Below are 12824 nucleotides of genomic sequence, written 5' to 3' on the forward strand. Positions count from 1 at the left end.
GGGTGAAGGTTGGTTTCTATTCCACCTCATTGTTGTGGCCTGTGTTAGACACCTACCTGGATTTGGGAAGCTGGAGACCAGAGTGGATTGAAAGATGCTTAGAAATGCAAGCCCAGTGGTATGGTTGTTCAGGGCTGAACAGTAGTGGCGCGTAGTAGGTACTTTTATATTTATTGGATAAATGAGTGAATAGTTGATAATGGAGATATAATAATTACATGAATTACTTGCGAAAACATTCCTGGCTGTATTGAAATAAATGCTATTCATGGAATAGAATTAGGGATGGTGCATAAGTGTCATGTGGAATTGATCTTTCTGTAGTAACGAATGATGGGGCTCTGTGGAGTTTTGCTGTACGCTAGCCTAAAATCAGCAACACTGGGAGAAAAAACAATTACTTGAAACTCCCTTGGATTATTATATATTCTGTTTTCTAGGTAAAGCCCCTCAAGTATGTTTCATTCCATCCAGATATTTTGAGTAATAACTAGGATTTTAGAAGTGATTTAAGGAGGTTTAAACCTCATTCGTTCTTCCCTAAGTCATGTGGAAGATTTACAAGACTGGGTTAAATCTTCCCTTTTACCTTACTGCTTACTGGTCTGTGATATTTAAATCTAGAGCTGTGCCTTTTTAAAATTACTGGTTTGATTTGGAAAATACTTGTAAATATTTATGTCCACCTTTGATCCCTCCTAGAGAGTTTTACAAGTAGTTCCACTAATAAGCCACAATGTAAATGAATAATAAGTTTGGTATTCAAAAGAAAAATCACTCATTACTTGGGCAAGTGGGCTTGGGATACCTCTGAATTATATGCCTAAAGGGATAATCTTCCTTTTCTTCCTTTCTGCCACAGTGTAACTTTGTGCCCCTCACAGCATAACTGGAACATTCAAATTCACATAGTTGCTACCCAGTGAATTTGAATTAAATTTTCAAATCTGCCTTCCAGCTTCCTCAGGAATTCATTGATTTAGGAATATAATATCCTTAATATTTAATAGACAGCCAAGGAAAGCACTTCTAACTTGAGCTTATTCTCTTGTGTTATCACATAAAAGAGAAAGTATATTTTGTTTTGTGATTTGTTATCTGTAGTTTAGAAAATAATACAGAATGTAGCATAGAGCCAGTTACATTGTCTGTCTTTCCACTTTGAAATCAGAGTACAAGAGGCAATTGCCGAAGTGGCTGCTGAATTAAACCCTGATGGTTCTGCTCAGCAGCAATCAAAAGCTGTCAATAAAGTGAAAAAGAAAGCCAGAAAGATCCTTCAAGAAATGGTTGCCACTGTCTCACCGGCCCTGATCAGGTATAAAAAGCAAAGCAGAAAACTTTCAGCAAGAGTCATCCTGTTTTGAGCAGACAGGACTGAACCGTTGCACTTTCCTAGCACAATGCTCTTGGTCCAAAAGAGGTTTTATCATATTCTGATGTTAAAAACCAACTCCTCTTTTTATTCTTTTTTTTTTTTTTTTTTTTTTTTTGCGGTGCACGGGCCTCTCACTGCTGTGGCCTCTCCCGTTGCGGAGCACAGGCTCCAGACGCGCAGGCTCAGCGGCCATGGCTCACGGGCCCAGCCGCTCCGCGGCATGTGGGATCTTCCCGGGCCGGGGCACGAACCCGTGTCCCCTGCATCGGCAGGTGGACTCTCAACCACTGCGCCACCAGGGAAGCCCTTTTTATTCTTTAACTGTCATGAGAAGTAGCACTTGGGAGGCTTCAAGGTGCATTAATCTCTGTCAGCTGTTACCAGCCATTGTAGTACTGCTGACATCTTCTAGCCTAGTTGTGAGCTGGGTTTCACGTGCCCATGTCTTTTTGTTTTCTTTCAGTTTTATTGAGATATAACTGACATACAGCACTGTATAAATTGAAGGTGTACAGCATAATGATTTGACTTACATATGTCATGAAATGATTACCACAATGAGTTTACTGAACATTCATCATCTCATATAGATACAAAATCAAAGATATAGAATGAAATTTTTTTTTTCTTGTGGTGAGAACTCTTAGGATTTACTCTTAACAGTTTTCATATATAACATACAGCAGTGTTAATTATATTTATTGTGTTGTATGTTACATCCCTAGCACTTATTTATCTTATAACTGGAAGTCTGTATCTTTTGACTACCTTCATCCAATTCCCCCTTCCCCCACCACCTCTGGTAACCACAAATCTGATCTCTTTTTTTGAGTTTGTTTGTTTTAGAAGTATAATTGATCTACAACACTATGTTAGTTCCTGTTATATGACATAGTGATTCAATATTTCTGTACATTTCAAAATGATCACCACTATAAGTTTAGTTATGATCTGTCAACATACGAAGATATTACATAGTTATGAACTGTATTCCCCATGTTACATTTCATACTTGTGACTCATTTATTTTACAACTGAAGTTTGTACCTCTTAATCTCCCTCACCTATTTCTTACATTCCCACCTGCCTCTCCTCTAGCGACCACCTGTTTTTTTTCTGTATCTATAACTGTTTTATTATTTATTGTTTTGATTTTTTATTTATTTTTAATTATTTATTTTATTTTGATTGTTTATTTATTGTTTTGATTTTTAGATTCCATACTGTATAAGTGAAATCATACAGTATTTGTCTTTCTCTGTCTGACTTTTTTCACTTAGCATAATGTCCTCTAGGTCCATCCATGTTGTCACATATGGCAAAATTTCATTCTTTTTTTATGGCTGAGTAATATTCCATTGTGTGTTTTTGGGTATATGTGTGTACATACCACATCTTCTTTATCCATTCATCTATTGATGGGCACTTAGGTTGCTTCCATATCTTAGCTATTATAAATCATGCTGCAGTGAACATAGGGGTGCATATATGGCTTCTAATTAGTGTTTTCATTTTCTTCAGATAAATACCCAGGAGTGGAATTGTTGCATTATATGGTAGTTGTATTTTTAATTTTTTGAGGAATCTCCATATTCTTTTCCATAGTGGTTACCCTAATGTACATTCCCACCAACAATGTACAAGGGTTCCCTTTCCTCTACACTCTCCGCAACACTTGTTATTTGTTGTCTTTTTGATAATAGCTATTCTGAGATCATATCTCAGGGGTGAGATCATATCTCATTATGGTTTTTCTTTAATACAGCAGGTTTTTATAGTTATCCATTTTATACATATTAGTGTATACATGTCAATCCCAATCTCCCAATTCATCACACCACCACCCCCCCGCCACTTTCCCCCCTTGGTGTCCATACGTTTGTTCTCTACATCTGTGTCTCAATTTCTGCCCTGCAGACCAGTTCATCTCTACCATTTTTCTAGGTTCCACATATATGCGTTAATATACGATATTTGTTTTTCTCTTTCTGACTGACTTCACTCTGTGTGACAGTCTCTAGATCCATCTACATCTCCACAGATTACCCAATTTCATTCCTTTTTATGGCTGAGTAACATTCCATTGTATATATGTACCATATCTTCTTTATCCATTCATCTGTCGATGGGCATTTAGGTTGCTTCCATTTCCTGGCTATTGTAAATAGTGCTGCAGTTCACATTGGGGTGCATGTCTCTTTTTGAATTATGGTTTTCTCAGGGTATATGCCCTGTAATGGGATTGCTGGATCATATGGTAATTCTATTTTTAGTTCTTTAAAGAACCTCCATACTGTTCTCCGTAGTGGCTGTATCAATTTACATTCCCACCAACAGTGCAGGAGGGTTCGCTTTTCTCAATACCCTCTCCAGCATTTGTTGTTTGTAGATTTTCTGATGATGGCCATTCTAACTGGTGTGAGGTGATACCTCATTGTAGTTTTGATTTGCATTTCTCTAACAGTTAGTGATGTTGACCAGCTTTTCATGTGCTGCTTGGCCATCTGTATGTTTTCTTTGGAGAAATGTTTATTTAGGTCTTCTGCCCATTTTTGGATTGGGTTTTTCTTTTTTTTAATATTGAGCTGCATGAGCTGTTTATATATTTTGAAGATTAATCCTTTGTCCATTGATTCATTTGCAAATATTTTATCCCATTCTGAGGGTAGTCTTTTCATCTTGTTTGTAGTTTACTTTGCTTTGCAAAAGCTTTTAAGTTTCATTAGGTCCCATTTGTTCATTTTTGTTTTTATTTCCATTTCTCTAGGAGGTGGGTCAAAAACGATCTGGCTGTGATTTATGTCATAGAGTGTTCTGCCTGTGTTTTCCTCTAAGAGTTTTATAGTGTCTGGTCTTAGATTTAGGTCTGTAATCCATTTTGAGGTTATTTTTGTGTATGGTGTTAGGGAATGTTCTACTTTCATTCTTTTACATGTAGCTGTCCAGTTTTCCCAGCACCACTTATTGAAGAGACTGTCTTTTCTCCATTGTATATCCTTGCCTCCTTTGTCATAGATTAGTTGACCATAGGTGTGTGGGTTTATCTCTGGGCTTTCTGTCCTGTTCTGTTGATCTATATTTCTCTTTTTATGCAAGTACCATGTTGTCTTGATTACTGTAGCTTTGTAGTATAGTCTGAAGTCTGGGAGCCTGATTCCTCCAGCTCCATTTTTTTCCCTCAAGACCGCTTTGGCTATTCGGGGTCTTTTGTGTCTCCATACAAATCTTAAGATTTTTTGTTCTAGTTCTGTAAAAAATGCCATTGGTAAGTATTGCACTGAATAGATTGCTTTGGATACTATAGTCATTTTCACAATATTGATTCTTCCAATCCAAAAACATGCTATATCTCTCCATCTGTTTATATCATCTTTAATTTCTTTCAGCAGTGTCTTATAGTTTTCTGTATACAGGTCTTTTGTCTCCCTAGGTAGGTTTATTCCTAGGTATTTTATTCTTTTTGTTGCAGTGGTAAATGGGAGTGTTTCCTTAATTTCTCTTCCAGATTTTTCATCATTAGGGTATAGGAATTCAAGAGAGTTCTGTGCATTAATTTTGTATCCTGCAACTTTACCAAATTCATTGATTAGCTCTAGTAGTTTTCTGGTGGCATCTTTAGGATTCTCTATGTATAGTATGATGTCGTCTGCAAACAGTGATAGTTTTACTTCTTGTCTATTTGGATTCCTTTTATTTCTTTTTCTTCTTTGATTGCTGTGGCTACAACTTCCAAAACTATGTTGAATAAGAGTGGTGAGAGTCGACATCCTTGTCTTGTTCCTGATCTTAGAGGAAATGCTTTCAGCTTTTCAACATTGAGAATGATGTTTGCTCTGGGCTTGTCGTATATGGCCTTTATTATGTTGAGGTAGGTTCCCTCTATGCCCACTGTCTGAGAGTTTTTATAATAAATGGGTGTTGAATTTTGTCAAAAACTTTTTCTGCATTTATTGAGATGATCATATGGTTTTTCTTCTTCTATTTGTTAATATGGTGTACACATTGATTTGTGTATATTGAAGAATCCTTGCATCACTGGGATAAATCCCACTTGATCATGGTATATGATCCTTTCAATGTGTTGGATTCTGTTTGCTACTATTTTGTTGAGGATTTTTGCATCTATATTCATCAGTGATATTGGTCTGTAATTTTCTTTTTTCGTAGTATCTTTGTCTGGTTTTGGTATCAGGGTTATGGTGGCCTCATAGAATGAGTTTGGGAGTGTTCCTTCCTCTGCAATTTTTTGGAAGAGTTTGAGAAGGATGGGTGTTCGCTCTTCCCTAAATGTTTGATAGAATTTGTTAGAATTCATCCGTGAAGCCATCTGGTCCTGGACTTTTGTTTGTTGGAAGATTTTTAATCACAGTTTCAATTTCATTACTTGTGATTGGTCTGTTCATATTTTCTATTTCTTCCTGGTTCAGTCTTGGAAGGTTATACCTTTCTAAGAGTTTGTCCATTTCTTCCAGGTTGTCCATTTTATTGGCATAGAGTTGCTTGTAGTAATCTCTTAGGATACTTTGTACTTCTGTGGTGTCTGTTGTAACTTCTCCTTTTTCATTTCTAATTTTATTGATTTGAGTCCTCTCCCTCTTTTTCTTGATGAGTCTGGCTAATGGTTTATCAATTTTGTTTATCTTCTCAAAGAACCAGCTTTTAGTTTTAATGATCTTTGCTATTGTGTTCTTTGCTTCTATTTCATTTATTTCTGCTCTTATCTTTATGATTGCTTTCCTTCTACTAACTTTGGGTTTTGTTCTTCTTTCTGTAGTTCCTTTAGGTGTAAGGTTAGGTTGTTTATTTGAGATGTTTGTTGTTTCTTGAGATAGGATTGTATTGCTATAAACTTCCCTCTTAGAGCTGCTTTTGCTGCATCCCATAGGTTTTGGATTGTTGTGTTTTCATTGTCATTTGTCTCTAGGTATTTTTTGATTTCCTTAGTGATCTCTTGGTTATTTAGTAACGTATTGTTTAGCCTCCATGTGTTTGTGTTTTTTACGTTTTTTTCCCTGTAATAGATTTCTAATCTCATAGTGTTGTGGTCAGAAAAGATCCTTGATATGATTTCAGTTTTCTTAAGTTTACTGAGGCTTGATTTGTGACCCAAGATGTGATCTATCCTGTGCGCATTTGAGCAGAAAGTGTAATCTGCTGGTTTTGAATGGAATGTCCTATAAATATCAATTGAATCTACTTGGTCTATTGTGTCATTTAAAGCTTGTCTTTCTTAATTTTCTGTTTGGATGATCTGTCCATTGGTGTAAGTGAGGTGTTAAAGTCCCCCACTATTATTGTGTTACTGTGGATTTCATCTTTTATAGCTGTTAGCAGTTGCCTTATGTATTGAGGTGCTCCTATGTTGGGTGCATATATATTTATAATTGTTATATCTTCTTCTTGGATTGATCCCTTGATCATTATGTAGTGTCCTTCCTTGTCTCTTGTAACATTCTTTATTTTAAAGTCTATTTTATCTGATATGAGTATTGCTACTCCAGCTTTCTTTTGATTTCCATTTGCATGGAATATCTTTTTCCATCCCCTCACTTTCAGTTTGTATGTGTCCCTAGGTCTGAAGTGGGTCTCTTGTAGACAGCATATATATGGGTCTTGTTTTTGTATCCATTCAGTGAGTCTGTGTCTTTTGGTTGGAGCATTTAATCCATTTATGTTTAAGGTAATCATCTATATGTATGTTCCTATTATCATTTTCTTAATTGTTTTGGGTTTGTTTTTGTAGGTCCTTTTCTTCTCTTATGTTTCCCAGTTAGAGAAGTTCCTTTAACATTTGTTGTAGAACTGGTTTGGTGGTGCTGAATTCTCTTAGCTTTTGCTTGTCTGTAAAGGTTTTGATTTCTCCATCAAATCTGAATGAGATCCTTGCCAGGTAGATCTTGGCTGTAGATTTTCCCCTGGCATCACTTTAAATATGTCATGCCACTCCCTTCCAGCTTGTAGTTTCTGCTGAGAAATCAGCTGTTAACCTTATGGGAGTTGCCTTGTACATTATCTGTCGTTTTTCCCTTGCTGATTTCAATAATTTTTCTTTGTCTTTAATTTTTGCCAATTTGATTACTATGTGTCTCGGTGTGTTTCTCCTTCGTTTTATCCTGTATGGGACTCTCTGTGCTTCCTGGACTTGGGTGGCTATTTCCTTTCTCATGTTAGGGAAGTTTTCGACTATAATCTCTTCACATATTTTCTCGGGTCCTTTCTCTCTTCTCTTTCTGGGACCCCTATAATGCGAATACTGTTGTGTTTAATGTTGTCCCAGAGGTCTCTTAGGCTGTCTATATTTCTTTTCATTCTTCTTTCTTTATTCTGTTCTGCAGCAGTGAATTCCACCATTCTGTCTTCCAGGTCACTTATCCGTTCCTCTGCCTCAGTTATTCTGCTATTGATTCCTTCTAGTGTAGTTTTCATTTCAGTGATTGTATTGTTCAGCTCTGTTTGTTTGTAGTTTAATTCTTCAAGGTCTTTGTTAAACATTTCTTGCATCTTCTCGATCTTTGCCTCCATTCTTTTTCCGAGGTCTTGGATCATCTTCACTATCATTATTCTGAATTCTTTTTCTGGAAGGTCACCTATTTCCACTTCATTTAGTTGCTTTTCCTGGGGTTTTATCTTGTTTCTTCATCTGGTACATAGCTCTCTGCCTTTTCATCTTGTCTGTCTTTCCGTGAATGTGGTTTTTGTTCCACAGGCTGCAGGATTGTATTTCTTCTTGCTTCTGCTGTCTGCCGTCTGGTGGATGAGGCTATCTAAGAGGCTTGTGCAAGTTTCCTGATGGGAGGGACTGGTGGTGGGTAGAGCGGGCTGTTGCTCTGGTGGGCAGAGCTCAGTAAAACTTTAATCCACTTGTCTGCTGATGGGCGGGGCTGGGTTCCCTCCCTGTTGGTTGTTTGGCCTGAGGCGACCCAACACTGGAACCTACCTGGGCTCTTTGGTGGGGGTAATGGCAGACTCTTCCCAGAACTTCTGCTGCCAGTGTCCTTGTCCTCATTGGTGAGACACAGCCACCCCCCGCCTCTGCAGTAGACCCTCCAACACTAGCAGGTAGGTCTGGTTCAGTCTCCCATGGGGTCACTGTTCCTTCCCCTGCATCCTGATGTGCACACTACTTTGTGTGTGCCCTCCAAGAGTGGAGTCTCTGTTTCCCCCAGTCCTGTCAAAGTCCTGCAATCAAATCCCGCTAGCCTCCATGTCTGATTCTCTAGGAATTCCTCCTCCCATTGCCGGACTCCCAGGTAGGGAAACCTGACGTGGGGCTCAGAACCTTCACTCCAGTCGGTGGACTTCTGTGGTGTAAGTGTTCTCCAGTTTGTGAGTCACCCACCCAGCAGTCATGGGGTTTGATTTTATTGTGATTGCACCCCTCCTACCGTCTCATTGTGGCTTTTCCTTTGTCTTTGGATGTGGGGTATCTTTTTTGGTGAACTCCAGTGTCTTCCTGTCGATGATCGTTCAGCAGTTAGTTGTGATTCCTGGGCTCTCGCAAGAGGGAGTGAGAGCATGTCCTTCTACTCTGTCATCTTGAACCAGTGCAGTCATTGTGGTTTTGATTTGTGTTCCCACAATGATTTGTGATGTGGAGCATCTTTTCATGTGCCTGTTGGCCATCTGTATGTCTTCTTTGGAAAAAATGTCTATTCAGATACTCTGCGCATTTTTTTTTTTTTTTTTTTTTTTTGCTGTACAGGGGCCTCTCACTGTTGTGGCCTCTCCATTGCGGAGCACAGGCTCCGGACGCGCAGGCTCAGCGGCCATGGCTCACGGGCCTAGCTGCTCCGCGGCATGTGGGATCTTCCCAGACTGGGGCATGAACCCGTGTTCCCTGCATCAGCAGGCGGACTCTCAACCACTGCGCCACCAGGGAAGCCCCCTCTGCGCATTTTTTAATTGGATTGTTTGTTTTTTGATGTTGACTTGTTTGAGTTTTTTGTATATTTAGGGTATAAGCCCCTTATCAGATATATCCTTTTCAAACATCTTCTCCCATTCAGTAGGTGGCCTTTTTGTTTTGTTGATAGTTTCTTCAGTCTGAAAAAGCTTTTTAATTTGATTTAGTCCCATTTGTTTATTTTTGCTCTTGTTTCCCTTACCTGAGGAGACATATCCAAAAAAAATATTACTAAGACTGATGTCAAAGTGTATATTGCCCATGTTTTCTTCTAGAAGTTTTATGGTTTCAGGTCTTAGATTTAAGTCTTTAATCCATTTTGAATTTATTTTCATGCATGGTGTGAGAGAGTAGTCCAGTTTGAGTTTTTTGCATATAGCTGTCCAGTTTTCTCAGCACCATTTATTATAGAGACTCTTTTCCCCATGTGTATACTTGCCTCCATTGTCATAGATTAATTGCCCTTATAAGTGTGGGTTCCTTTCTGGGTTCTCTGTTCCGTTCCACTGATCTATGTGTCTGTTTTTGTGCCAGTACATGCTGTCTTGATTACTGTAGCTTTGTAAGATAATTTGAAATTGGGGAGCGTGATACCTCCACCTTTGTTCTTCTTAAGATTGTTTTGGCTATTTGGGGTCTTGTGTTTCCATACAAATTTTAGAATTATTTATTCTAATTCTGTGAAAAATGCCATTGGTATTTTATAGGGATTACATTGAATCTGTAGATTATCTTGGGTATATGGTCATTTTAACAATATTAATTCTTCCAGTTCATGAACACAGTATATCCTTCCATCTGCTTGTGTCATCTTCAGTTTCTTTCATGAGTGTCTTAACATTTTTCCAAGTACAGGTATTTTACTTGCTTATGTAGATTTATTCCTAGGTATTTTATTCTTTTTGATGCATTTATAAATGAAATTCTTTTCTTAATTTCCCTTCAGATAGTTCATTGTTAGTGTATAGAAATGCATCTGATTTCTGTATATTAATTTTGTATCTTGCAACTTTACCAGATTCATTGATGAGTTCTAGTAGTTTTTGATGACCTCTTTAGGATTTTCTAAGTATAGTATCATGTCATGTATATACAGTGACAGTTTCACTTTTTCATTTCCACTTTGGATTCTTCTTATTTCTTTTTCTTGTCTGTTTGCTGTGGTGAGGACTTTCAATTCTGTGTTTAATAAAAGTGGCAAGAAAGGGCATCCTTGACATGTTCCTGATCTTAGAGGAAATGCTTTTAGCTTTTCACCATTGAGTCTGATGTTAGCTGTGGGTTTGTCATTTATGGCCTTTCTTATGTTTAGGTATGTTCCCTCTATATTCACTTTGTTGAGAGTTTTTATCATAAATGGATGTTGGATTTTGTCAAGAGCTTTTCCTGCATCTTTTGAGAGGATCATATCATTTTTATTCTTCAATTTGTTAATGTGATGTATCACATTGATTGATTTATGGATATTGAACTATCTTTGCATCCTGGGATAAATTCCACTTGATCATGGTGCATGATACTTTTAATGTACTGTATTGTTGAATTTGGTTTGCTAATATTTTGTTAAGGATTTTTGCATCTATGTTCAACAATGATACTGGCTTGTGATTTTCTTTTTTTGTGATGTCTTTGGTTTTGCTATCAGGGTGATGCTGGCCTCGTAAGATGAGCAGAATGCAGAAGTGTTCCCTCCTCTGCAATTTTTTGGAATGGTTTGAGAAGATATGTGTTAACTCTTCGCCAAATATTTGGTAGAGTTCACCTGTGAAGCCATCTGGTTCTGGACTTTGTTTGCTAGGAGTTTATTTTTTTTATTACTGACTCAGTTTCATTACTGGTAATTGGTCTGTTCATATTTTCTATTTCTTCCTGGTTCAGTCTTGGGAGATTGTACATTTCTAGGAATTTGTCCATTTCTTCTAGGTTATCCATTTTATTTGCATGTAATTGTTTGTAGTAATCTCGTATGAACCTTTGTATTTCTGTAGTATTGGCTGTAACTTCTCCTTTTCGTTTCTGATTTTATCTATTTGGGCCCTCTCTCTCTCTCTCTTTTTCTTGATGAATCTGCACATGCCCGTGTCGTGGAGTGATTTGTATGCAGGAGAGGGATCACTACTCACCTAAATATTTGCTCGATCATTAGCTTCTGAAGTGTAAAGTGTGCAGTTAGAATGAAATGTAAGATTTTAGTACATCATAAATGGATGCTTCTATAAGTAGTATGTGTAAGGTCAGTTATTTAAGTTCACAATTCAGATGTACACATACACACACATACATGCACACGTGCTCATAAAAAGTCAATTACAATCACTCACGTTGTAGGTTCAAAACTTTAGGTAGACAAATGTCAAATATATATGTTTATATATATAAATATATGTATATACATTAAAAAATTTTTTTAACTTCCTTTCAGACTGACCGGATGGGTGCTGCTAAAACTGTTCAACAGCTTCTTTTGGAATATTCAGATTCACAAGGGTCAACTTGAGATGGTCAAAGCTGCAGCTGAGGCAAGAGCTGTGTGAATCTGTCGTTCTGTGTTCTCCACATTTGCAGAGTGATTTTGGAATTCTTTTTCAAATGTGTTCTTGTATACTGTTGTGCATTCCTACACATTTGCAAGATTTCCCCCCGTGTGAGATAACTACAGTAGTTATGTATTTGTGGGAGATAAGTGGGGTAAAGGAGCACCTTCCAGCAATATGCAGGATTCCTTCTGTAAGTTATCTTGCAATAACTCTGAAAACCAGGTAGAACAATCCTTATTTTATACATGAGGAAGTAAAGGCACATGTAGATTAAGAAATTGTCCCAAGTCACAGCCAGTGAGTCACTTGCCCAGGATTTCAAACCAAACCAAGCTTGTGGCCAAAAACTATGTTCTTTTTATATGATTAGGGCTTCCTTTCAGAAGATATATAGTCAACTTGAACTCTTGATTGTTCTCCTCCTTCCCTGATTCTTTTCTGTTGGTGTAGTTGTTTTTAGCTAGATGATATTAAATTGAAAGAAGTTCTTATTACAGAAAAATGTTTTTAAAGAATGAGTCACTAAGTAGCTAGTGTTTGAATGACTTTAACCAAATGTGAAGTTGCAAACTGTAATTGAACTTTCCATCTGAATTTTAAATTTGGTGTTTTTCCTTTTGCTAGATGAATTTGCCACTTATATTTCTACCAGTTCATAGATCACATATTGACTATCTCCTGCTCACTTTCATTCTCTTCTGCCATAACATCAAAGCGCCATACATTGCTTCAGGCAATAATCTCAACATCCCCATCTTCAGGTAAGATCAGCTTATTTTGAAAGTTAAGGTATGAAGATTATATTTTGAATTTTTCTTTTTTTATTATACCTTTTGATACATTTATTGTAATGAGGACATTAACTTTTTTATTTTTATTATAAAAGTAATGCATGCTTATTGCAGAAAATTTGGAAAGTACAAAAAAGCATTAAGACCATCATCATTTGAACTTATTTGCAAAGCAGAAATAGAGACACAGAGGTAGAGAACAGACGGGGGAAGGG

The 12824-nt window shown here is 37.3% G+C and overlaps 1 protein-coding gene across 1 annotated transcript in view; it reads left to right on the forward strand.

Moving 5' to 3' along the window:
* Positions 1-12824, forward strand: part of GPAM (glycerol-3-phosphate acyltransferase, mitochondrial) — a 67506-nt gene that overhangs the window by 35841 nt on the left and 18841 nt on the right. The window contains exons 8-10 of the mRNA XM_082854452.1: positions 1172-1318; positions 11704-11800; positions 12443-12579. Of these exons, the coding sequence (XP_082710578.1) occupies positions 1172-1318; positions 11704-11800; positions 12443-12579 (381 nt within the window). The remainder of the gene's footprint in view (positions 1-1171; positions 1319-11703; positions 11801-12442; positions 12580-12824) is intronic.

This window comes from Leucopleurus acutus, assembly GCF_964270905.1.
Source record: "Leucopleurus acutus genome assembly, chromosome: 14".
NCBI classification, from domain to species: Eukaryota; Metazoa; Chordata; class Mammalia; order Artiodactyla; family Delphinidae; genus Leucopleurus; species Leucopleurus acutus.